Source organism: Apis laboriosa, unplaced genomic scaffold (genome assembly GCF_014066325.1).
Source record: "Apis laboriosa isolate Shangri-la unplaced genomic scaffold, ASM1406632v1 scaffold4_cov146, whole genome shotgun sequence".
Taxonomy (NCBI): Eukaryota; Metazoa; Arthropoda; class Insecta; order Hymenoptera; family Apidae; genus Apis; species Apis laboriosa.
Window position 1 is genome coordinate 4,588,883 of NW_025223501.1, and position 27,913 is coordinate 4,616,795.

The 27,913-nt window shown below is 35.2% G+C and overlaps 1 protein-coding gene across 2 annotated transcripts in view; it reads left to right on the forward strand.

Moving 5' to 3' along the window:
- The window catches only part of LOC122716943, a 349,442-nt gene that overhangs the window by 283,641 nt on the left and 37,888 nt on the right, over positions 1-27,913 (forward strand). For both annotated transcript variants that reach the window (XM_043940491.1, XM_043940492.1), the window contains 4 exons: positions 18,147-18,214; positions 18,323-18,583; positions 19,390-19,611; positions 25,694-25,922. In XM_043940491.1, coding sequence (XP_043796426.1) covers positions 18,147-18,214; positions 18,323-18,583; positions 19,390-19,611; positions 25,694-25,922 — 780 coding nt within the window. The remainder of the gene's footprint in view (positions 1-18,146; positions 18,215-18,322; positions 18,584-19,389; positions 19,612-25,693; positions 25,923-27,913) is intronic.

The window sequence follows — 27,913 nt, forward strand, 5'->3', positions numbered from 1 at the left end:
ATAAAGTGAAATATGCCGAAAATGCTTCCTTCCTTTGTTTATCACGCGCGAGAAACACAAGAACGAATCTTTCCTATAAATAAACCACGTGAATGCCAACTCTCGAGATATAATAATAACAACGCGGTTCAGAGTGAAGTTGGCTGACGAAACGTTCAACTAGCGACACTCGCGTGAAAAAACGGAACTACTTTCCCGACAACCCAAGACACGCGATCCTTCAAATTTCGTATAACAGACATCGTATAACAGGATATCTCTAATCGATGAGAATTTGATTTTAATTGAGAAAAACAAAATTGCTCCGCAATTTCTTCGCGAACTCTCGTCCTAGGAAAATAATATGGCGTCACGAATCCCGCGATATTCGAATACGCGAGACAATTGGTAGATATTTGTTGGCGAACATTGTGGCGTTCCAACTTTCGCCGCAATTTCGGATGATCCCGAATGGTTAGTTACGAGGTTTTGTAACGAGTTGCGCCTGCGAGATATATATATATATATATATATAATAAAACTCGAGGCAAAATTAGCCTCGTCGAAGGTGGAGAAAAGGAGGAGTTTTTTAATTAGGATCCCATCGGGGGACGACCCCCTCGACCTCGTTAATAGATTCTTCTTACTCCCCCTCTCTCCCGAACTTTGGAACGTGATAACAAAGCCGTGGAACCGGGAGAAAACCGTCTTCAAATTTGCATAGGGACAGTTAACCACTAGTTACTACTACTGGCTGGGTAGAGACGTATCGTACAATTATTTCGGCTATTTAAAAACTCGAATTTCTTTTTTCTTTATCCCTTCGATGTAATTAAAACTTAACCGGTTAAGTTTCGGATCCTAAAATTGTTGCGTGAATTTTCCATATTTTGGAGAGGAAAAATTGTTAAAATTAAACAATATTCGTTAAATCGGGCTCGTCAATTGTCGGAAGCATTTATGTCGATTTATATAGGATGAGCTTTACGTATTCTCCTCGACGGTAATCGAACTTTATTTTTTTTTATTCCTTTAATTAATAATTAAGACTTAATCATAAATTCAGATCCTAAAATTGCTATGTGAATTTTACATATTTCGGAGGGGGAAAATTGTTAAAATTAGGTAAACGTGCGATTATTTATTAAATCGTCAATTGTCGGAAGCATTTATGTCGATTTATATAGGGTGTTCCTTATCGTGTACCTATTTCTCGACGATGATCGAACTTCATTTTTTTTTATCCTTTCGATTAATAATTAAAACTTAACCGTAAGATCCTAAAATTGCTGCTGTGAATTTTCTATATTTCGGAGGAGAAAAATTGTTAAAATTAGATAAGCTTATGGTATTCGTTAAATCGGGCTCATCAATTGTCGGAAACATTTATGTCGATTTATATAAGGTGTACCTATTCTCCTCGGTGATCGAACTTCTTTTTTCTTTATAATTCGATATAATTAAGATTTAACCGTAAGTAAAGTTCTGATCCTAAAATTGTTGCGTGAATTTTCCATATTTCGGAAGGGAAAAATTGTTAAAATTAGATAAGCTTGCGATATTCGTTAAATCGGGCTCGTCAATTGTCGATTTATATAGGGTGTACGTATTCTCCTCGACGGTGTATCGATAGGGATTAAGCGAATAAGCACACGGGAGGAATGTATCGAAGGAAGTTGTATCGTTGCTGCTCTTCGACACTGTCGTGAAGGTACGTGCTAAGTGGATAATGCCTCGACAATGGCGGTGAACGTAATTTAGTATCGTATTACGTACACACTTCGCTACGTCACGAGTGCGCCATCATTGAGAGAGGGTGCGAAGAGGGTGCGAACAGAGCATCGATAATTTCATCTAGAAAATTAGAAAATTAGACGATTGCCTCTGATTTTCTTTTCATTTTTTTTTTCTTTTTAAGAGAATTATCACAATTATCTTGATAATATTTATTTATTTCCACAAATAATAATAACAATAATTTTCAAACTTTTATTCCAAAAAATAAACTCTCTGACACAAATATTCTCTCATACAGACTTTTTTCTTCCTCGAACTTGAACATAACCTAGTTGATCAATATTGATCCAGGGATCGAGGATTTCGTTGCTAAACGAGTTGCCAAAGTCAAAGATTCGGCATCAGCCAAGCAGAAACAGCCGGGCGAACGGACAACGGGGCGGCTTGGAACAAAATTCCATGTTGTTCAATTCGTTAACACTTTAAAGAGCAGAAGCGGAAAGCGGGGCAGGTCCCTTTGGTCGGCTTACGAGCCGACCGTCAATAATGCAGCGCGCGAGGACGAGCGGATTTTTGCGCGGGAATATCGCGCGATTCCATTTGGAAAACGTTTAATCTTTAACTCCCGTGATTTAAATCTCGTTTTAAATCACGGTATCCCGCCCGTTGGATCAAGTTTTTAAATGATAAAATGTAACCACTGTACTCGGTTTACACGCGCTACGTACGAATAACAATTCTTTTCCCTTGCAAATCTCGAGTTGAGAAACACTGAACCTCAGAACGAATACACAAATTAGAACTAATTGAAGAAATTAATGGAAATGGAACGGAAGATAGAATGATAATTTCAAGGAGGATATTATCTCTCCTGTTCCAAACCCTCTTCAATTACACAAAAATCAACCACTCACTCGAAACTGAAATTTTCCATTCTACGTATTTCTCGATAATGCGATTCCAAAACCCTCAATCTTTCCCTCCTGAAAATAGCCAACTGCACAGGAATCTAAATTCCGTTTGAAAATGAAAGATAGAGTTGGGAACGTATAGGTTGAAAAAAAAAAAAAAGAAAAAAAAGAAAAAAAGGAGAGAGAAACGCTCGCGTAATCGGACCAATCAGCCAATAGATCGGACAATTGCGAAAGTTTCTGCCTGATATTTATCACAGGGGGCAACACAACTAGGGGGAGGAGGGGAACGGTATGCGAACCGGTCATTTTTCGTCCGAAAAACAAACGGTGGAAATTCGGATCGGGAGGGGCGGAGAATCGATTCCGCAGTTGTATCGTGCATATTTGCGCGTTGCGCCGCGCGAAACTATTCGAATTATTTCGATTCCGCGTACGGAGGGCCTTTGTAACGCGATAGGTTGCACACCGGTGTTACAGCGCCGCTTGCGGCCACGGCATCGAGTTACCGAATTCTGGAAACGCGTGTGTGCCGTGTTCCCCCTCCCTCCCTCGTTGCGGCCTCTGTATTGGCAAAATAAAATCTCGTCCGATCCGCGCGCTTCGCTCGTTCGAAAGTTTTCCACAGCTGGAGGACAGACAGTGAAGGGGAAAGAGACGAGGATTCGATTTCTCGACTATTCTCGAGTATTAATTTCTATTAGCATCGATTAATTGAGCGTAATTTATTAATTAAGTTCAGATTTGGTAATAGAAATTTATCGAATGTAGATTGAAAATACGCGCGAGAATTGCTCCAAGTGTTTATACATCTCGAAACGCGGATAGTGTTTTCTGAAGAAGTGAGTAATGTAAATCGAACGAGTGGCGCTAGTAGTAGTATTATATGCGGTTGCTCGATGCCAGGCGCCTAACTTTCGCTACTTCAAAGTTGTATTATTAAAAAAGAAAAATTAGACGGATGTCATTAATCAGACGAAAGGTATTCTTTTAATTACTCTCCGTCAGTTTCTCGCCTAATAAACTATATATCTAAATTCTAAAATTATAAGTTATATTTATAAGTTAAGAGCGTTGTATTACACGGTTAGATAAAGTCGCATCATAGGTCAAACAACAAATCGAGGAACAAATCGGGAGGTTTTTGATTTCTTCTTAGTTTATCAAGTGCGATTGTTTGGTGCTTACGTGAACGATAACTATAACTAGTAAAACGTCTGAAACTCGGGAATCTCGTTCTTAAAACACGAAAAGTTCCGGAGCTGGTGGGGAGAGGGAATTTGAGGAATTGAATAATCGCCAAGAATAGTTGGTGCGCGCTCCATTGCGCTTTACTCTAAATCATTTCAGCAACAATTTCCCTCGAAGGATATAATCGTGCTGCATTTCGCCCCGAGTGAGGGAGGGGGGTGGAGAGAGAGAAAGAGAGAGAGAGAGAGAGTTCGATTGGAGCGGTGCACGCAGCCGTGCAAATTATTGCGTTTCGCATTAAATGCTTCGCGAATTTCGCTTTACGGATTAAAATTAAAAGTAATTCGTTCCGTCCCTTATCTCAGGGACATCTTTTCTCGTAATTCGTTTCTTCTTTCTTTGTCATCGATACATTATTATTTATAATAATTTTCATAAATATATTTACAATTTTAATAAGTTCGTATCGCATCGTTTAATAATTTTTTTTTTTTTTTTTTTTTTTTATGTAATGAAATAAATTCATCATTATTGAAGCAATTATGCATTTGAAATACGTTTCTTTATTAACAACGATGCGCATCAATTGTTTCGAAAGCATCTCGGTTCGACGAGTTTCCAGGGAGGGGGGGGGGGGGGATTTTCATCGGGTTCTTCGGTTGCTCGCCATTCCCTAGTAAAATATTCCTGTTTATTGTAAATCGCGGGGCAGGAAGGAAGGTAATGCATAAGCCGCATCGATACAATATCGAGATAGAGTTCAACCATCCGGAATGCTGCTCCAGGCAGGAAACCCAGCGAATTATGTATCGAACGTGCGAGATTCTCGCGAGCCACGGCAATCACTTTTCCACAATGTTACCAACTCCATACAATACGTACTGCAACAGTACGTAAACCACCACCACCGCTGCTCCTCTAAGAATCTCACTCAATTATCCATTTCCATTTCCATCCACTTTCTCATTTAATTATATTCATCGAACAATCTTCCAGCAAAATATCACTAAACATTTATGATTAGTGAAATTTTTTTAGTGAAATTTTTTTAGTGAAATCTTTTTTTACAAATTTCAAATTTTATCGCTCTATACGATATCGATGATTTAGGATCGACGAAAATGAATTTGAATACTTTCTCCCCATAATTAAATCTATATTTTCTGTAAATTGTTACTTTGAACTTTTCGGTGGCGTTTATGGCAAATTGATCGAGGAAATGGATTTGTTGAATTCACAAATAGATCGCGATTTTTAAGTTCGCAATTCTTAAATCACGTACGATGTAGCGTAATTAATCGAAGATTAGTTAAAGTTAAGAATATTAATCCCTGAATGAAGGGGAGAAGGAGGGTTGAATCGCATCAAGTTGGCGGAAAAGCGGAATGTCTGGTTGATCGACGTGGTTCAACATTCCGTTTCGTACCGGATCCCGAAACTTTCGATAACATCGTAAACTCCCGTGCAAAAGTTTGCACGATGGAGTCCCTAGAAGTCAGGGATTCACGATTCTGTTACTGGATTATTTCTTCCCGCGAGTTTCCCCTCCCCCGATAATGCCCTCGATATTCCCTCTCCTTCCTCCTCGTATCTTTGCTCTTTGGACCACGCTACTCCGTTTTTCTACTCTTTTTCTTGGGACAAATTTTCGGTGACAAATTTAGATCAAGCCGAAAGTTGGATTTTATAAATTTATCGCCCTTGAAAGGGGGGATAATCTTCTTCGAGGGTCAATGCTCGCAGGAATGAATTTCTCTTCTCGATCTGAAATTAGCGCGATCTCTTTCTTTTTTTTTTTTTTAAGAGATTTTGCTTGAGAAATAACCGCATTGGAAATTCTTCTCTTCTTACGATGATTGGTGTATCGTCCACGTTGAATTATCATTGTTTATTATTATTTATCATTAGATAAAAATAAGAATTCGCGTAAGGCCAAACAGGTAGGAGAGAAACGATGAATAAATGAAATGAGATAGCATTTTCTCAAAGCAGAGAAAATAATGCAATTTCACGAAACTGCAAATACGAAATATATTTTAAAATTTATATAAATATTATTTCATATTCAATAAAGTTTCGTTCGCGAGACGAAATATTTCGTCGTATTTAAAAAATGGTAATAATTCCTCGATTAAACCGACAATTATATCGATCTCTCAACATCGAAATAAGAAAATTTGTCATGAATAAATTAAATAATTTAACGGTTTAAAAATTGAATTACGTTTATCTTCGATCTTTTGCTAATTGATTAATTTTTCTTTTTCTTTTTTTTTTTTTTCTTTTTTTTTCCACTTATTTTCATCGTCCAGAATCTGGTCCATCAAGGCGAGGATCGGTCGCGATAACTGTGGCCTTTACTCGCTCGCTTAAAATTTAATTCGAGCACAAGGCCGAGGCTTTGTGGTGGTTCACCAGCCGTGATTGGCTGCCACCTAAGTTTAAGCTCGCTGGCTTTAGCCACGTGTCGGGGAACATGTGTGCGCGTAATCCAACTCAAACGATCGTACACACTCGTTTCAGGATAGATTCGACGGCTTCCACGGATTAACCGGTCAAAATGGAGAAGATTTACCGAAATGAAGTTTTTCGAGAAGACTCGACTCGTTTTTCGAGACGTTTGATGTTGAATTCGTAAACGCGTTTGAGGCTATATATATATGAAGTATTTTAAAAATGTTTTTAAAAGTAAACGTTTTACGAAGAGTTGGAAAGGAGTTAAATGTAATATTTGCATATTACACGTAAGTTGGTAGAATTTATGGTTTAATATTTTTCAAATTTTATTTTGGATTGCATTGCGAATCATTGGATAGGATTATAATTCCTATCGGATTGAACTTTTTCGTAACAATTTTATTCGATTAATAATAATAGCGATTTCATTAAAACTTGACCGAGATAAATTCGATAAATGAATCGTTAATAATTGATTGTGAATAATTTGACTCGAATCTGGTAAACGTTGTTGACGAAATTGCAATATAATTATCGACGACATATGTACATTATTTTATAACATCACTGATCAATTAATATTTACCGGAATTAAGTTCAAAGCGTAATCCACGACAGATTGCTACGTATAATTATATTTGAACGTTTTGTCCCCTCCCCCCCTGCGAATAATACCGCGAAATAATTATCTATAGCTACGTAAATAATAATATTCGGGGCTTGGGAAAGAGATTTGCAAAGATAAATATTCCATTTAATATTATTGAATTACAAATATGATTGATCAACGTTTGAGTTTTCTCTAATTCCTCGTATTCTAAATTTTAATTTAGAATAATATAAAATAATCGAGATTGGTGATTTAACCAAAAGGGGGAGAAAGAAAATTAAACAAGTACAACGCAGTAATAGAAAAGCAACCAGGCTAATATATTCTCCTCTAATCGAAAAAATAATTACGTCCAATCAAAACAGTTAAAAAATATCCCGATATCCTAATAGGGCTCAAAAAACCCTAGGATAAGTCAAAAACATATATATATATATATATAGAAATAAATTACTATTAGCATAATAGTTTATATGATATATCCAAAGACTGCTCGAGAAAATAAAATGTTAATACAACAGAATAAAGGATGGACCTGTAAGAGAACAACTCCAGCTCCAAGAATAGAACGAAATAAAGATAAAAACGTTACTACTACCAGTGGTCCAAGACCAAGTATACCGAATAATAAAACCTTGGCATAATAAGGGTGGTAGGGGAAAAACTAAAACGTTAGCAGAGTACTCCCTCTCTTTCCAAAAAGCGGCTTTGTCCTTTCAGAGGCAGAGGGGTCACAGGGGAGGCAACGAAAGCGTGGAAAAAAGCGTGGGGCCTGCCCACGTGGTGGAAGTACGATCGTGTACGATAATTCCGTGGCCGCAGTCCGCCGCGCGTGTACGCCCTCGTGGGCGTCGTTAGCAGGGACCACCACCATAACGGAGTGGCGTGCGTATTTACGCAAGCGGAGGAATCAATAAACCATGTCCGAGAACGAGATGGTGGCGGCCGCCAGGCGTTCGACAGGAAGGGGTGAAACTCACCCCTTGCACGCCATCCGGCTATTAGACAATACAAACAGCCGGCTGCCGTTGATCGTGTCCGCCTAACAACGCGTCCAACGCGTTCCTTTTTTCCCCTTTCTTCCTTTCTTTCCCCCAACCCTTGCCCCTCCTTCCACCGTTTATCGCGTTCTCGTGTCGTGGGAAGAGGCTTTGTGTTTATCGCGGTGAGAAGGGAAATTTCGGATCACGAGCGATATTTGTGATATCTCGTTCCTTGACTGTATATATTGTATACATGGGTATGGGAAATTTATTTTCGTGGATTTTATTTTTCGTGAGATCGTTTTTTAATAATAAATAATCGAGGAGCTAAATAATAAATATCGTTTCGGAGAACGATTTTGTGGGAGAATTTTGGAAACGGTTCTCGCTGGTTTAACTTTGTAATTGTTGATGTGATTGCTTTCTTTAGAGGGAGAAGTAGTAACAGTCTTCCTATTGGTTCGATTTTGCAAAGAAAGATATTTCTTTTAGTGGCTAATCAAGACTGATGCAACGATCCGAAGATGGTCCCCGAAGGAAAGATCGTCTCCAAAATCGCTTCGATCCACGCGTAAATTTCGAATATAATTATCCCTGATCACCCTATTGATCGGGCGAATCCTTCTATATTCGGGTCGGATAATTAAAGAGACGAGAAATTAAAATTATTTCACGCCGATAGATCGATTATTCGTCAACTGAATGAGATCTTCGCTGCTAAAATTTTTCACCGACCGCCCCGTATAACAATCGACCTCCCTCGAATCACCCCCGTCGCTGCTCTCGAACGAACGAATCGTCGCTGCTCGTCAATTATAACTCATTCATCGTAACTCTCCGGAATTCTGCTTCACGCTCGATCGGATCGTTGTTAATAAGTTGCGCGCAGAATGGGGGGAGGAAAAAAAAAAGGAAAAAAAAAAAGGAGAGAAAAGGGGTTGGGGGCGAGAATGGATTTAAGGAACCAAGTCTCATAGACTTGGTTCCTCCGTGGCGCGTTATTAATCCACGTGCCTCGAATCTCAACTCCGTCAGAATTATCGAGTGGCCGTGACTTTAACGGAATCTCTCGTTAAAATGGGAATACTCGACTTGACATGGCCGATTTCTCTTAACGCGCAGATAAATACGCTTCGTCTGTCGCGCCCATTATGGCGATGGAAAAGAAAAAAAAAAAAAAAAAAAAAAAAAAAAAAAAAAGGGAGCAATAGTTTGTCCAAAATGGAATATAATTAATATAGTTTTCTCTCTCTCTCTCTCTCTCTGTTTTTCTTCGTATCCATCGATTTTCTTGAGATTTTATTTTTTTCAATTTTCAAATTTCGTTTCGAAATTTTTCGAATTGTTTAATTTTTTTTTTTTTTTTTTTAGAAAATAGGTATAGTATGCATTTTCGATTTGGAATTTACAATTTTTTAATTCCCGTGGAATTTTTCAAATTTTATAGCAGCACTTTTCGATCTGCGGACAATTCGATTCTTTTTTTTTTTTTTAGCTATTAAATCGTTTAAGCCTATCAAAAGTTGTTGCATGTCGAACGGTAGAAATTCTTTCATTATTCAGAATTATTTTATTTCTTGATATTTTCCAAATTTTCCTTTTTTTTCGCTGTCACTCGAATGCTCGACTCGTTTCGTTTCGAATATTTTGTTTCTAGGATCGCGCAACTAATTATAAACGAGCGTAAATAAAAATTGGGGATCGAAAAAACGTAAAAGTGACGAGAATTTTTCCCCAAACGGGAAAGAAGAACGTTGCCATTGGTTACAAATGTTGCTTGTTTCCAAAAACTGCGGGCTCAGCGATGAATCATTTTTAAACGCATTACGAATTACAGCTTCAGAGATTTATACGTTTCGTGAGCACGAAATGCATTTAGGGACCATGAGCTAACTATCGTTCGATGATAAAACGAATCACACTCACTTTTTCCTCTTTTTGCTCTATTTTATTTTTTACAAGCATCCACGTAGAAAGAAAGGGAAAAAAAGGTTGAACAAGAAGTTAAGGGAGACTTAAAAAAAACGATTCCCCTATCTCGTATCTCACGATCGAACGAATTCTTGTACACGTTAATGGGAATTTTCGTTCAAAGGGAAACATCGAAATAACTTTCCGCAAAACTGTGAAACAAATTGTCAAGCTTATCTGTAAACCCATCAAAAAATTGTTTCGAAAGGATTACGGATGGCGAACAAAAATAAATCCTGAACGGGGGTGGGATCGTGCGTACGCAAAGAGGACGAGGGAAAGCGTTTTTTCATCGGGCAATTTTCGTTGCCACGGCTACTCTTGCCCGTAGTTATCTTGCCTGTCGATAACGCCGTTGTCATTACTCGTAGATTGCAGCGGGGTAGGACAGGGAATGAGCTGTCTCAGCGCGATCCTAGTGATTTATTTATGCGATCGCATCGAGAAAAAAAAAAAAAAAAAAAAAAAAAAAAAAAAAAAAAGGAAACACGTGGACGCTCGTTTCCCGTCCGTTCACCCCTTCTGCAAATAATTTATCGCGGATTATTTATCGCATTATGTGCCTCGCTTCCCCTACCCTTACTTCTCTCTCCCTTCTCTTCCACCGATAAAATTTACCACCCTTAAAAATAAATCCATCCAGTTAAATTTTTCTTTCTCGCGTCGATCTCCCTCGTCGTGAACTGTGTGATATTCGTGGCACTGAATTTCACGAAACAGAGGTTTCAATGGAGAGGTTTCGAATGGAGAACGAAAGATTTCGAAGATTTTAAACGACAGGTCAAGTCTCTATCATATAATATAAAATAAATAAAATGATATATCGGATTGGAAATTTATTCGAACGAAGGAATTCGCGTTACTTATCTCGCGATATTTATAAAATATTTATACATTTTATAAAGATGAAGATATTTTGTAAAATATTTATATATTTTATAAAGATGAAGATATTTTGTAAAATATTTATATATTTTATAAAGACACAACGTACGAAGGGACGTTGTTCGTAAACTATTCTACCCTGCGCGTAATAATAAAAAATTTCGGAGATCACGCGCGTGAAATTAATATTCGGATTGGGTTCCACGCACACATCCCTTACGTTCGTTTTCTTTTTCAATTACGGTATCACTTTCGATTCGAGACCGTCGGGATTCACTTACAGCCACTGTGTGTCCGCCGATGGAACTTCCGTGTAATTGGAGTGGTTCCCCGGCGAAACTTCGCTGAAACATTTAATCAACATTCTCATCAACCTCCCTTCCTCCCCTCCTCCTCACCACGACAGTGGAGAGAACGTGTTCCCGTAATAACCTATGGATAAAATTCTTGCCAACTCATCTTTCCCTCCGTGTTAAGGGATGTGCCTCCCGTTTTATCCCCGCAAAACTGATCCCCGTTTTAACCCTTACGAATACGAATACGTTTTACATCGATAAGACAAGATCGATCGATCGTCGAACAAATCGAACGTCATTGTCTCTCTCTCTCTCTCTCTCTCTCTCTCTCTCTCTCTCTCTCTCTCTCTCTCTGTCTATCTTTTTTTCTTCTCAATTTTTTTCATATCAGGCGACACGATTTGACGAGGTTTTTTGATTATTCTGATTAGGTTTTTCGATTGATTTTTAGGATTTTGGGATGGGTAAAGAAAGACACGATATCTTTTCTAATTACTCGATTACAAGTATGTTTCATTAGATTTTCATTATAACGAAGGCAGTTTTCATCTTTTTGTAATAATATTACAAAACGTCTATGCATTTAAAAATAAATATAGTTTGAGTTAATTGTCTCGATAAACGAGAATTTTAAATAGATTGATAAAAATTCAAAAAGTGTTTTAGATGATTGAATAGATATTTTAATCTGTCCATATATTGATATACTTACATCATCTTCATTATTATTATTTAAAATTTAGGCCAAGTGTATTGTGATATCGTTTTATACCTAGTAAAGAACAAAATTTTAATAATATAATCGAATCTCTGATACATAATCATATTACTTTTGTATGAATATAGGTATATGAATATAAATACCGTTTAAAAATGTATTATATCGTCGATGTTATTTTAATTAATATATTTTCAAGAAGATTTAAATATCGTACTCGATGATTGACTCTTTCTTCGCCTCGATGATTTAATTTCATTATGTTTTATATATTTAACAGTGTAGAAGATCAATGTATCGCACTTTTAACCCTCTTACAATCCATTGTTTACAATCTATTACATCAGATATCGTGTCTATACTATTTCTTCTTCTTTTTCGTGTTAACTGATTCTTGGCTGGAGAAGGAGAGGAAAGATAAGTTGAAATTGATAAGAATTATCGCTGAAGGATATCGAAAAACGTCGATTAATAGATCTAATAAGTCGAACAATGTGTAATAGAGTTCTCTTTTCTACAATTCTTTAGATCGGTCACCTATTCTTTTTTGGCTGGAACAAAGAAAGAGACGATGTTACAAGATGTTAATAAATTGAAGAATATTGAAAAATATTGATAGATTGAATAAATTACTTATCACATTTCCTGTGATCTTTCTCACGATCTTTTATTCAGACACTATTTCAATTGTGTTCCTCAATTAATTTTCGAAAGAAAAGTGCAAAATGATAAAAATTATCATTGGAGGATGTTGAACGATCGATGGATTAAATAAATTATTCACATACATAATTAATAGAATTCTTCTTTTCTTCTTCCTCCATTCAGATCAGATACTATTTCAATTGTCTTTCTCAATTAATTTTAGACTGGAAAGAAAAGTGCAAAATGATAAAAATCATCATTAGAATTCTTCTTTTCTTCTTCCTCCATTCAGATCAGACATTATTTCAATTGTTTCTCAATTAATTTTGACTGGAAAGAAAACTGCAAAACGATAAAAATTATCATTGGAAGATGTTGAATAACATCAATGAACGATCGATAGATTAAAATTAATCACATAGATAATTAATAGAATTTTTCTTTTCTTCTTCTTTCATTCAGATCAGACACTATTTCAATTACGTTTCTCAATTAATTTTGACTGGAAAGAAAAGTGCAAAACGATAAAAATTATCATTGAAGGATATATAACGATCAATGGATTAAATAAATTAACATCAAGTATAATAGAATTCTTCTTTTCTTCTTCCTCCATTCAGATCAGACACTATTTCAATTGTGTTTCTCAATTAATTTTGACTGGAAAGAAAAGTGCAAAACGATAAAACTTATCATTGGAGGATGTTGAACGATCGATGGATTAAATAAATTACTCACATACATAATTAATAGAATTCTTCTTTTCTTCTTCCTCCATTCAAATCAGATACTATTTCACTTGTCTTTTTCAATTAATTTTGATTAGAAAGGAAAATGCAAAACGATAAAAATTATCATTGGAGGATGTTGAATGATCGATGGATTAAATAAATTAACATCACGTATAATAGAGTCCTTCTTTTCTTCTTCCTCCATTCAAATACGTCGACACTATTCCGATTGTGTTTCCCAATTGATTCTCGGGTGAACAGGCAGAGGTACAAGCCGATAACAATCATCATTGGGAGGATATCGAACTCGTAAAAGTCGTCGCTTCGACGACGCCACGTTTGATACGGTACAAACGTTGCATCAAGCTCTAAGGGACTGCTGGCGCAAAACTCTTGGGATCATCGAGAAACAATAAAGCGTCCGAATCGCCGTGGCAATAATCCCGGAAGTTGTAGAAATCGATCCTAACAACGGGTCGCAGCTGCCAGATCGGAAAGCGTTTATGGGCTAACGAGTTGGATTTTTCTACTATTCCCCTCTTCCTTCTTGAAATTGAACTTCCTCTCGACGCTGTCCACCGATATAAATAATATCGAAACGTTGATCTTCTTCACTACTTTTAATTTTCTCATCTTGTTTTATAAATAATGGAAAAATAGAAAAAAAGAGAAGAACTTGTTTAATATCTTCCTTTTAAGGTAAATGAGATTTATATTCTGCATAATCTTGATATTAATTTGGACATCTTTCAACGGTACTTCTCTCTTCTTTTCTTTTTTTTTTTTTTTTTATTACTTCTTAACTATTTTGAAGAAGATTAACGCAGAAAAATACTTGAACACGAGTCCAAATATCTCACCAGAAATTATAATAATTAATCAACAACTAAGAACGATTTATATAAACTTCTCCACGTAATCATGAATATAAATTTACAATCGAAATTCATACAGAAGAATTTTAGATTCTCTCGAGTGTCATCGTCATCGTTTAAAATATTCGAGGGTTTTTTTCACGAGCTATCGTAGCCACATATTCGAGAATTCGTGCAAAAATTCGTTGGCTTTTCCATAAAAAAAAAAAAAAAGAAAAAAAAGAAAACGGGTGAAACATCGAAAGGGGAAGGAGAAAAGTTGGGTCGACAAAAGCGGCTCGAATCCATTCGCGGCGTGGAACCGTTTGTGGTTCGCGAGCTGAAGGGCAGAGAGCGCTCCCTCCGCTTCCGGAGTGCGCGATAGTTGCTCGAAATGCGATCACGAGCGGGCGAAACCGCTCTCTCGGATACCGTGTTCGCGGCTTCGTTGACATGCATACAAACTTGGACAACTTTCGAATTGCAGATCGGCCGCTTGTACAGGGCGGAGTAGAAAACTTCCAAACAGAGTGTTCTTCGATTGGGTCAGCTCAAAGGGCTCTCTGCATTCTTCGAAGCCAAGAGTGGTTGCTTTCTCGTTTCGAAGGATTAATCGTTGGAAAATTCTGTCAGAGAAATTTAAAAATTTCGAAATTTAAGTTTCGAATCCTTTTTTCGGTCGAACAAAATTTTTAATTTTCATCCGTTGGTATGGTTATTTTCCAGTAGAATTAAGGTTAGGTTAGGTTAGAAATATCTGTTTCATTTGATTAATCCTTTCTCCTAAAAAAAAATTTTTAACAGCATTTTTGTTCTGTACAATAATAAATCTTCTAAAGTCTTCTAAAATCTTCTACAATAATAAATCTAAGACTTGCAATAATACAATAATACAATATTAAATCTTGCGATCTTTTATAATAATTTACACCTCTTATATTGTAATTAGACAATGGATATTTATATATTTTTGGAAAATAATTAAAAATACAGAATATTTCAAGATCATTACAAGATGAAACAGGTTTTTTATTTCAATTCCATTTCTGTAATTTTATTTATAATCATTTAAATTTGTCATCTAAGCAGAATTAGGGAATTAAAGGATTAGATTAAGTTAGATTAGGAATATTTGTTTCGTTTCATTTATTTTTTTTCTCCTGAAAAAAGAAGAAAAAAGAAATTTCGAGCAATTCTTGTTCTTTACAATGATAAATCTTCTAAAGTGAAAATCTAAATTCATTTGCAATTTTATATAGTATCTTTGAGATAACTTATCTCTCTTACATCATAATTACACAATGGATATTTATGGAAAATACAAATGTTAAAAAAACTAGAATACATATTATAATTATTCCAAGGTGAAACAGGTTTTTTATTTCAATTCCATTTTCTGTAATTTTATTTATAATCATTTAAATTTATCATCCAAGTAGAATTGAAAGGATTAGATTAGGTTAGGTTAGGAATATCTGTTTCGTTTCATTTATTTTTTTTTCCTAGAAGGAAAAGAAATTTGGAGCAATTCTTCTGTATAATAAATCTTCTAAAAAATCTAAATTCATTTGTAATCTTTTATAATACCTTCAAGATAACTTCTCTCTTACATTATAATTAAACATGGATATTTATGGAAAATATTAAATATTAAAAAATCTACAGAATACACATATTATAATTATTCCAACGTGAAACAAGTTTTTTATTTCAATTCCATTTTTATAATTTTATTTATAATCATTTAAATTTATCATCCAAGTAGAATTGAAAGAATTAGATTAGGTTAGGTTAGGAATATGTTTCGTTTCATTTATTTTTTTTCTCCTAGAAGGAAAAGAAATTTCGAGCAATTCTTCTGTATAATAAATCTTCTAAAAAATCTAAATTCATTTGTAATCTTTTATAATACCTTCAAGATAACTTCTCTCTTACATTATAATTAAACATGGATATTTATGGAAAATATTAAATATTAAAAAATCTACAGAATACACATATTATAATTATTCCAACGTGAAACAAGTTTTTTATTTCAATTCCATTTCTGTAATTTTATTTCTAATTATTTACCGTCCAACAAAAGCATAATGAATATAAGCTTGAAAATATTATTATTTTTAATCTCTTCATTAAAATTACGAATACAATATAATAAACGTGTAATTTTAATAATAATTATTTTGCAACATTCTAAGACAAATCTCCCGAAACATAAATTTCCAAGAAGAAAAGGGACTAGAGATCTATGTATATCGAAAGACTGCGGACGATATTCTCGGGAAGAACCGATTTATAAACGTCAAAGATCAACGTGCACACGTCTCTTTTACGAACCATGAACCGAGGCTCGAAGTGTACGAATAGAACTATCCGCGTATTTCGAAGCGTCTGAACCCGTCGATGCGTGCACGTTTCACGCATATATTTGTCTTTCGAGTCTGCTTTTATGCCCGCTCGCATTGATCTCGCGCTTTGAACCCATCTCGTGCTTAAATGACGACCGACTGTCGATAAACAGACGTCGATGCGTGTTAAGGGAACAAACGAATGGCAGGTTCCTTGGTGGAAGATAAAGTAATGGGAAAAGTTGCATTTGTTTCGAACAAATTCGAGGAAATTCTTCTGTGAGAAAACTCGAATGAATTTTTTATTTTTTTTTATTTTTGTTGCTTTTTTGAATTTTGAATTTTTGAAACGACGTATGCTTCGGATCAATCATTCGTTTCGTTTCATTTCGCGATTTTACACGTGTTTATGTCTTATCTTAATAAAGAGAATGCAATGATGTAAATGTTTTTATTATGGATTTAGGTTAGGTGATGAATTATAGTGATTCGTTAATGTCAAAAAGACAAGCAAAATTAATATAAAGTAATTTAATAATAAACGATAACTCGAAATTGACGCAATTACTTCAGATCGTGGATCGTTGGAAAGATGTTATAGAAATTTGGAAATGGAATATGATTATAACGGATCATCGAAGAACAATACTCTGTACGTGAATCTAAACGAGATAAAACAAAGAAATTTTCATTTTGATTTCAAAACGATTAACTCACAATAAAATCTAGCCCAATCTATAATATATTCTATAATGTCTATTCTAATTCTAATCTCTCTATAATCTATTCTAAAACGCATCTTAATTTTCCTCTTAACAAATATATAAGAAAAGAAAAAGAATGCTCGAACCATCTCCAACAAACTCCAGCAAACAATGAAATTAAATGCTTCGCGATCCACAAACAATGAAACCACGCTTTCCCCGACCGAAGGGTAGCCAAGAATCAATCACCGAGCAATTTCCACGTAAAGAAAAAAGAAAGAAAAAAAAAAGAAAGAAAGAAAGAAAAAAAGAAGAAAAAGGAAAACGTCTACGTTTGCCAAGAAGTACGTGAGATAGCCAGAAACGAAGGTAAACTTCGTCCTCTGAGCGAGCGAGGAAGAAGCCCAGCGTGGGGTGACAGGGGGATGGGCGAGACAGGAAGCGAGGGGGGGAGCAGGAAGAGGTGGAGACTATAGTCGAAGGTAGAAGTTGCAGAGCGGAGCTAAGTAAGCAAGGTGGCAACTAGTAGGGACACAAGACAAGCTCGAAAAGTTTTAAGTAGCTACGCGATACTACTTGCCCCTCTTGGTCCACTCACCCACCCTTCCTCCCCTCCCCCCTCCATAGTAACCACCGCCTGTCTCTATTGCGCCTCGGAGTTTGTCTTTCCAGCGTGTACAAATGCCTTGGAATTGCGTGTGTACAAGCGTGTGCTGCCATTTCCACAGTCCTTCCTTATACCAATGGCACCCCTCTTCTTCCATCAAGAATTTTCCTTTTTTCCTTTTTTTTTTTTTTTTTTTTTTTTTCTTCACCGTCGATGTTTGAGAACGATCTTTCGCTTCTTTGCTCCGAAGCTAAGTGATTTCCAAGATTTCCCTTTTTCAAATTTTTTCCTGTAAAATTTTACTTATTTTTCTTTCTCGTACGTTATTAATGTTGATTAAGATTTTTAATTAGGTACGATTGAAACGCGTATAAATTAATCGACTAATTTATTTCGCGGAAGCGATAGCCATATTTTGGAATGAAATTTATTTATTTATTTATTTATTTATTTATTTATTTATCGAATTTGTAACGTGGCTCGACATCCTACATTATTTCCGATCGATTTTTGTTTCAGAATGGAAAATTGTTATCGCTGCATCGTCATGCACATGAAGCATCCGAACGTCCTTCAATACAAAGAGAGTACGTTTCGTTTCGTTCGTCCATAATTTTTTTTTTTTTTTTTTTTTTTTTTTTCATTCTCCTCTCTTCCGGATTCGGTTAATCCGGATTCCACTAATTCTTTTCCAGCCTGGTGTATCACGGGATCGTCGAAACCTACGCTCCCTTCGATATGCGGCGATTTGACCAGCGACGCCATATTAATTTCCCTATTCCGCACGGGGGCAGCACCGATGCCGTGCCCGTTCAAGGGACCCCTGGAATTCACGTACAGCCACGGGGAAGCGGAGTGTAAATCTCCTTTGTCAGCCGCGGAGACGTGCACCCAAGAATCGCGATTACTTTTTCGCTATCAAGCGTGTGCCAACGTCTTGTCCTCTGAGAGCGTTGGTAAGTACTTCTCACTCTCCTTATTCTTATCGCCAAACTAAAAAAAAAATTATACGTATTAAAATTATTAGAAATTATATCGTAAAAGTGTTAGACTATTTCTTTTTACGCTCTTTTTACGAAAGAGATATTTATTTAAAACAGAAACAATTTCGAAATATATATATATATATATATTAGAGAAATATATACCGATGTATATTTTTCCATTATAAGAGATCGAAGAGTAATTTTTCTCGATGCGTCGGGCGACACAGTGGGCGAGCGGTGACGTTAATTAACACGACACACAGGGGAGAGAATCTGGGACAGTCAATAGAACTTCCACCAAATGATTAACAGCTCTGTCAATTACTGTTTGTATCGCCGCTGTATCGCCCCGCACCGACCGATTTTCACCGATTATTATACAGGGCGAAAACGCGCCCCGTGGTATATAATTCATTCCACGTGGTGGCGGTGCGGTTTATTAACGGTTAGAATATTTCCGTCCATAATTCTCGCCGCGGACGATTTAGCCTTGCTCGTAAATGGAATCGTTATACGTCGCAGTGTAATTGGGGATGGCTAATGGCGGCCGTGGAGGATTTACGCGATGGAGGGGTGGGATGATGGAATTTTTCACGATTGATATCGAGATTTTTTTCTCCTTTTTTTTTTTTTTTCAACCACCACCGATTCACCGTCGTATCGAAAATATATTCCAAAAATTCGAAACGGATTTTTTCGAGTCGATTTGAACGGACAGGGAAAGGGAAGGAGGGGGGGTTCGATATTTAATTTTTTCCCCCGTTTTTCCGTCCCAGACGTGGAGTTGGAGTGTCTAGCCACGTGGAAGGAGAGCAGCACGCACAACCTCGTGGCAAGGTTGCACGCCCCCCGGAAAACCAGCGACGAGGACAGCTACAGATGCTTCATCTACGAGCAAACTTCGAACAATTCGTGGAATTTGGCGCAGAGCGAGGATGCCTCTTGCACGGGATTGATCAGCGTTAAGGAGGCTGCCAAGACGTTCAAAATGAAACAGAGTGAGTAGAATCTCGTAAAATTCGTAAAATTACCGAAAAATAATCCTAAAACTCATACTTGTCCCATCCCGAATTCACCGAATCAATCTGAACACATATTTGACGTCCTCCTCGTCTAGCACATTTTTAAATGCACCAGTTTTTATTCCCAATATAAATCGATTAAAAAAAGAAGAAAAGAAAGGAAGAAATCTTGCTCGCACCATCGATATCCGATGAATCCAGGATTCACGGACGGATAAATTGTTGGCACGAAGGGGAAGCAATTTGACATTATCGTTAACCGACTTTGGTCCTCGTGCGTCTTGGCACGAGGAAAACCGCGAGCACCTAATAGCGGCAGGCTCGAAGAACGTAAACTATGAGGATGTCCATAGACACCGGATCGGATTCTTGGGCCGCGTGCTATCGGCACAGTGAACGGTGGTCGGACGTGAGCTACTTGGGGTATTCCATAGTATCGCATAGCTGCACGTAGCCTTGGCAGATTGCGATGATTCTGGCCTGGTGTAGCCGCGGTTAACCAAATTGAGGCGAGGCACGATCAAGCCTCAAACATTCTTGGGATTGATTTTGTACGATGGTTAATCTTTGATCGGACCGTGGAATTTTACCGCGGATTCTTGTTAAATGGTTAAAAGTTCCCCCTCCTCCTCCTCCTCCTCCTCTTCCACCTCCCCGCTTGGATATCGGATTCCGCCGACGCGGCTGACCAGATTGGCGGATCAGATTGGTGTTTCTGAATCCGCGTTTCGAATCTTTATGGATTTGTGCGGATGGATTTGTGAAATTTTAAACGGAATTGTACACAGTGATACGTATAAAAATTTTAAATAAATGTTTAAAATATGGTATGTTATCAAAGTTGTGATATTCGGAGGAGAAGGCAAATATTTTGGCAAAGTTATGGTGATACTGTTTGTGATTAATTTATTTGATGATATTTAAATAATGTGATCCTCTTAAGTAAGTTTCTTTTTAGTTGCTATTAGTAATACTACTGAAAAATTATTTATAATATTTATTCTTATTTGAAACTCGAATATTATTTGGGTTACTGAAATAATTTGCGATCGACTTTTTAAGGATTAAAAATAAAATTATAAATAAATGTTCAAAGTATAGTACGCATTGTGATATTCGAATATGGCAAATATCTTGGCAAATTTGGTAAATATTAATAGATTATTTTATTAATTATGATATAATAATGTGATGCTTTTAAACAAAATTTTTCTTAGTCATTATTAACAGTTACTGAAAAATTATATTTAATTATGTTTAATCTCATTTGAAACTCGAATATTATTCAGACTACTAAAATAATTTGTGATCGATTTCTTAAGGATTGAAAATAAAATTATAAATAAATGTTCAAAGTATAGTAGGCATTGTGATATTCGAATAAAGCAAATATCTTGGCAAATTTGGTAAAATTTTATTTTGAAAAATTATATTTAATCTCATTTAAAATTCGAGTGTTATTCGGACTATTGAAATAGTTTGTGATCGATTTCTTAAGAATAAAAATAAAATTATAAATAAATGTTCAAAGTATAGTAGGCATTGTGATATTCGAATAAGGCAAATATCTTGGCAAATTTGGTAAATATTAATAGATTATTTTATTAATTATGATATAATAATATGATGCTTTTAAACAAAATTTTTCTTAGTCATTATTAATAGTTACTGAAAAATTATTTAAAAATAAAATTATAAATGTTCAAAGTATAGTAGACATTATGATATTCGAATAAGGCAAATATCTTGGCAAATTTGATAAAATTTTATTTTGAAAAATTATATTTAATCTCATTTGAAATTCGAGTATTATTCGGACTATTGAAATAGTTTGTGATCGATTTCTTAAGGATTGAAAATAAAATTATAAATAAATGTTCAAAGTATAGTAGGCATTGTGATATTCGAATAAGGCAAATATCTTGGCAAATTTGATAAATATTAATAGATTATTTTATTAATTATGATATAATAATGTGATGTTTTTAAACAAAATTTTTCTTAGTCATTATTAATAGTTACTGAAAAATTATATTTAATTATATTTAATCTCATTTGAAACTCGAATATTATTCAGACTATTGAAATAGTTTGTGATCGATTTCTTAAGAATAAAAATAAAATTATAAATAAATGTTCAAAGTATAGTAGGCATTGTGATATTCGAATAAAGCAAATATCTTGGCAAATTTGGTAAAATTTTGTTTTGAAAAATTATATTTAATCTCATTTAAAATTCGAGTATTATTCGGACTATTGAAATAATTTGTGATCGATTTCTTAAGAATAAAAATAAAATTATAAATAAATGTTCAAAATAGTAGGCATTGTGATATTCAAATAAGGCAAATATCTTGGCAAATTTGATAAAATTTTATTTTGAAAAATTATATTTAATCTCATTTAAAATTCGAGTGTTATTCGGACTATTGAAATAGTTTGTGATCGATTTCTTAAGAATAAAAATAAAATTATAAATAAATGTTCAATCAAAGTATAGTATGTATTGTGATATTTGGAGGATAAGGCAAATAAATTTGGAGATACTATTTCTCATTTGGTGATATCAAACATTAGTAAAAAAAATATATATCAATAGATTATTTAATTGTGATGAAGTAAGCTTTTTTTTTAATCGCTACTAATAGCTAGTAAAAAATTATATTTAATCTCATTTGAAATGTTATTCGGCCTACTATTTCAATACTAGTTTCTGATCGATTTCTTAAGGATTAAAAAAGCATCAAAAGAAGATATCGGTATCCTTTCGCTTAACCACAAAAATTAAGTTTAATCCTGTTTGAAACTTCAAAGTTACCAGAACTATTAAAGTACTTAGTCGTGCACTTATCCTTATGAAAAAAAAAAACCATTAAAAAAACAGGCAGTATTTTTTCAATTAAAAACTAAAATTTAACTTTTCACCATAAGTTCCCCCATTCCCCATCAAAATATCATTTTTGAATAATTTTTCTTCTATGAAAAATCTTCTTCTATGAAAAAATGCAATTTGAATCATCGTTTCATCCTATTGAAATTAATCGTTCACCTTTTTCCCCCGTTCAATTATAGAATTCACGAAAGCACAATAATTTATGTATAACGTTATCGATGATAATGAAAAGGAGAAAAAAGAGGAATAATCAACATTGTAAATATACCCGTAAATTCGTAATTCGAATTTCTGATATTTCATCATTACCTAGTCGCCCTAGTCGTCATTTTAATTCATCAATCTCTGGCCAGAAACGGATCATCATCATCATCATCATCATCATCCATCGATTTGTTCCCTTCGTTGCTCCAGTTTCGGTTTAAATACGTCGCTCCTTCCATCCTGCGAGGCTATAATCGCGAATACGAGTAGACAGTGGTAGCAGATGGAAATGATCTTGTTGTTGGCTTTGTGGTAAACCGCGTTCAGTTGGATTCCCTGGATATGTACATGACTGATTGCGCTATCCTGCCACCGACCGGGATTTATTTCCAGATGTTTTCTCAACGATAAAGCTAATACACGCGTACACACATTCACGCATGCATCCGCGCACAACACCGAATACGAATGCGATATTATAATATTTTCACATCGGATGAAGGATAAAATACAGAATGGCCTCGATTATTTTCGCTTATTGATTATTAACGAGCCAATTAAATTTTCTTATAGATGATATAATTTGGTAATTATTTAAAAAAAAAAAAAAAAAAAGAAAGAGGTATCAATTTTCGATCTTGATCACCTTTTTAATAAAGGATCATCATTTTCGAGAAGAATCGTTTCGAATACTTTTGAAAATTTTACTTACGACGATCGAATCGTTCGTTTAAAATATTATTAACAATACTGTATTATTAACTAAATAAATATAATTAAATACTAAAAATTAAAAAATACTAAATTAAATACTATATTATTAACAAGACTGTTTAGGTTAGGTTAAGTAAAGACAAATTAAGAAACTGACTCATAAATAAGTTTCTATTCAATTTCAGATAAAATTAAGAATAATAATGATAAGTTAGTTGATGTAAAAATTGTCGAGTAAAAATTTAATTAGTTTCTGATTTTATAACTGAATTTTAGGTTAGATTTTTATAAGTTTATGACCAAAAATATTGAAAAAAATCATCGAGATCGAAGAACGGGATACCTTTCGAAAATATTTGCCAATTAATTATTCGTACGAATAATTCTTACGATTACTTCACTTCTTTACAATTATATTTCCAATATATTCCTTTAATACAAATATGATAAATTTTTTTATTCGTACTTCGTTAAGAAGAAGAAGAAGAAGAAAAAAAAAATGCTGAAATTTGGTCTGAACGATTCGAGCGTTTAAGCGGCTTAGCAAATTTTTCCACGCCTCTGTTGCAACATTGGCCCTGGTGTTTCGTTAACCCCATTCCCCGGCGTTTCCATTTAAACTTTCCAGAAGGCAGATTAGTCCACGGGATCACCTTTCCCCCACCCACATCCGTTGTCGTTGTCCCCTTGTCGCGATTTCGTCCGTGGAGAATGGATCGAATTAATTAAGAATTCGTTCGATTGTTGATTAAAAATTTTCAATTTTTCATAATCGAAAAATTCGATAGGTTCGATCTATTAACCGATGTGCTTTCGAGTTATTGATGAATTATTGATAAAATGAAAAAAAAAAAAAAAAAAAAAAAGACAGGAGAATTTTGAACGATAGGAAAGATTGGATTAGACGATTTTTTAAAAAGCTCTACGCAAAAGAAAAAGAAAAAGAAAAAGAAGGAAAGAAGAAACACATTTCCATTAAAGAGCCATCGCCATCATTCGGTCTAAATGCAAATTATGTATATCGAGTTTTCAATAAATCCATTAGCATAAAATCGCATTATCTTCGCGCGAGTCTAACATTTTTATTGCGATTCCGCACACGTAAATCCCGGGGACAAAGTGAATTTAGCCTGTCTCCTATTATTTTCCTCGAAATGGAAGGAGGTTTTGTTTTTATTTTCTTCTTCTCTTTTATATAAAAAAAAAAAAAAAACGATCCTCGTGGCCATCATACTTTAAGCGTACGTAGGTACGTATATCGATACCAACCTCGAAGTTCACCACTTCGTGGCAACGCGAACGATTTTTCTCTTTTCTTTTCTTTTTCTCCTTTTTTTTTTTTTTCTTTTTTTGCTCGTCGAGCTCTTCGAGCGGCGGTCGGACACGATCGTTGATTTGCATCGAATCGCAATCCCCGCCGAAGGAGAACGAAATGAATTCGAGAGGGAATAAAAAGGGAAATGTTTCGATCGTAAATACGATCGTGGAGCAATATTGAAACTTGAAAGTAAATCGGTGTAGACGAAAGAAACATGACGTTTTAAGACTCACTTTGTTTTCTTTTCTTTTCTTTTTTTTACAATATTGGACGTCGAATAAATGGAAATGCGAATGAAAATATTATAACTGTAACTGTAACACTGCGTATTAAAAATGAAGAGGATCTTTTTGAAAATATATATATATATATATACACATATAATACACGAAATAATAATATCCCTTCGGATTAAAGGAAATTTAAAAAAAAAAAAAAAAGAGCGAAATAAGAGGAACAAGGTAGAAGATGGGAGAGAATGAAACGCAATTGATTCCGTATAAACGGCTCCTCATCGCCTGGAAACAGTTATCGCGTCGATAGCTCGCCACTCACTGCGATCAATCACTGTGTACGACTTAATGGACCGTTAAAAATGCACGGGAGTGCATTAGCGAAGTATGCGGCATATAACAGGAGGTCTCCGATGAAGAGCGATCGATATCTCTAGGGACATGGTGTCCTACGAGTGTCTGGCTAAATTACGATCGAAATTAGTCCCGTCTGATTTCTCCTTTCTCATCCTTCGAATGAAAATATGTATCGAGAATTGTACCAAAATTTTTGCAAATTTTTTACGTATTATTATCGACATGATGCATGCAAAATATTTCTAAAATTTGTGAACAATTTTTTTCCTTTCCTTTTTTTTTAATTCAAATTTTTTAATTCAATGCCAGCGACATTGGATCTCTTCCCTTCTTTTCCAGAAAATTCAACCGAGCGATGCACGTATCCATCTTGGGTTGTGGACAATAAATTATGGTTAGCCCTGGATCCGGTAGCATCTCGCCTCCTGGCATCGCCTTACAATCTAACGATTCTCAATCGACAGGAGACCCGTCTCGTGTGTCACTCTGTGGTCCCTATTAATGATCGTCATTATCATCCGGATAGGGAGAACCAGGTGCAGTACGTTGCGAAGGCCACCCTCGATTGGTGAGTATTCCAAATTTTCCTTGTTTCATTACTTTCATTACTCCTGCTCGAAAATTAAAACAAATTTTTTCCATTAAATTAAAACGTATTAAAAACTGCCCAACGAAGTACAAAATTTAAACAAATTGCGAACCTATCCACGATCCAAAATCATTATCATTAAATCTATAATTAATCAGAATCCAATCTCTGAAACAATTCGTAGATGTAGAATCAACGCAGATGACAACCTTACGATTTATCACAGCTCAAGTTTCGAATCAAACGTGGAAACGTGAATCGATGAAAAAAATAATAATAATCGAATAGAAATATCGAGGAGGATCGGGTAAAGTATCGCTATCTTTGTCCCCGCTCGAATGCGGGGACAAACAAACAAAGGGTAACGAACGCGTAGAGGCATCACTGTCTGCTGACAGATTTGGCGTGCAATTATAACGTATACGTCGCGATAATCCTTTCATCGCATACCGAAGACACTCGTGCGCGCATAAATAAACAGCTCGGGTCGGATTAAACAAAGATCCTCTGGTTCGGTTGCTGCACGCGGCGTAATGTCAATATATATGTATATATATGTATATATACGGAGCCTGCACTCAGCCGCTCTCTTCTCGCTGAAGCACTCGTGGAGTCGAGCTCGAGTCACGTAACGTATCGCTTTTAATCATCCGCGCCTTCTTATCTAGCTCGTGTTACTCTGTCACCACTCGAATCTAACAACAGTTTTCAACGCGAAAATTATTACAATTTCTTCTCTCTCTCTCTTTTCTCTGTTTTTTAACTCTTTGCATTCCAGGTCTTCGATGGAATTTCTTATAGCGAATTTGTAAGCGATTTCACGCACAAGTTAACGCATAAAACTTTTATATTTTAATATTTTATGTATCTTTACATATAAAGAAACAAAATTTATCGAATATTAAAATTTATATTATTGTGTGATATTTTATGAAGCAATTACCAAGATGCATCCTCGGTTTGTCAGGGCAAGTAGAGCAATAGTACTTTTCCTTATAAGTTTTTTATATAATTATTCGTTTTGGGCATTATTTCATTAATAAGTTCATCGGTGAAAAATAGTTTAAAAAGATCTAATGGTTCATTTATATTCGAAGATATATTCTTCGCGATATATTTTCCGATTCTATGCGTGTTATCCATTCAGAATTTTCCTTGTCTTCTGCGATATCTTCGCTTCAACTATTGCTTTCACATTCACTATCTATTATTCTTATTTTTCGCCTTCTTATACCTCTTATTTCATCTCTATGTTCATCATTGCTTTCTCTATCGTTAATTTCTTTTATAGAAATAATTTTGTCGTTCAATAACGAAAAATCAAACTCATCTTCGCTTAAACTAATTTCATTACCGTATTCCATGCTTACAAATCTCAAAACACTTTGAAAATAATATTTCTATTTCCGAAGATGTCGTTCGACTCACGATCATAGTCTAATTTGAGATAAAAAATCTAGCCATTTAAAAATATATTATTCTATACCTCATAAGATTAAAAAAAAGAGAAGAGCTTAGAAATCTATTTATGAATATTGTAAAAAAATCAAACATAAATAAATATTGTCGCCGTTCAAGTTGCCGCATCGATCCAATTAACTCAATTAATTTAACTGGTGATGAAGAATCACTGTTAGAGCGCAAAGGGTTAACGATCTTTCGTTCGTCTTGAAGACAACAGATGCGAATAATTTCACGAAAATTAATAAACCGACCACGAAGGATGGAAGCGTTACGTATAGGCTTTAAATTAATCGCGAAGAATAATTTAGAATGGGAGGCGAGAATGAACGGCTATTGACGAGGCAAAGAAAAAAGAAAAACCCGCGTGTTTGTTCTCGCAAGTGGGTCAGGATGGGTGGGTACGTGTCGAGCGAGTGGTAGGGAATCGTGTATGGTCGGACGTAGGGGTCCGTTCGAGAATTAGTCTTCTTCCGCTTCTCTTCTTTTTTCCCTTTCGAACGTCGAAA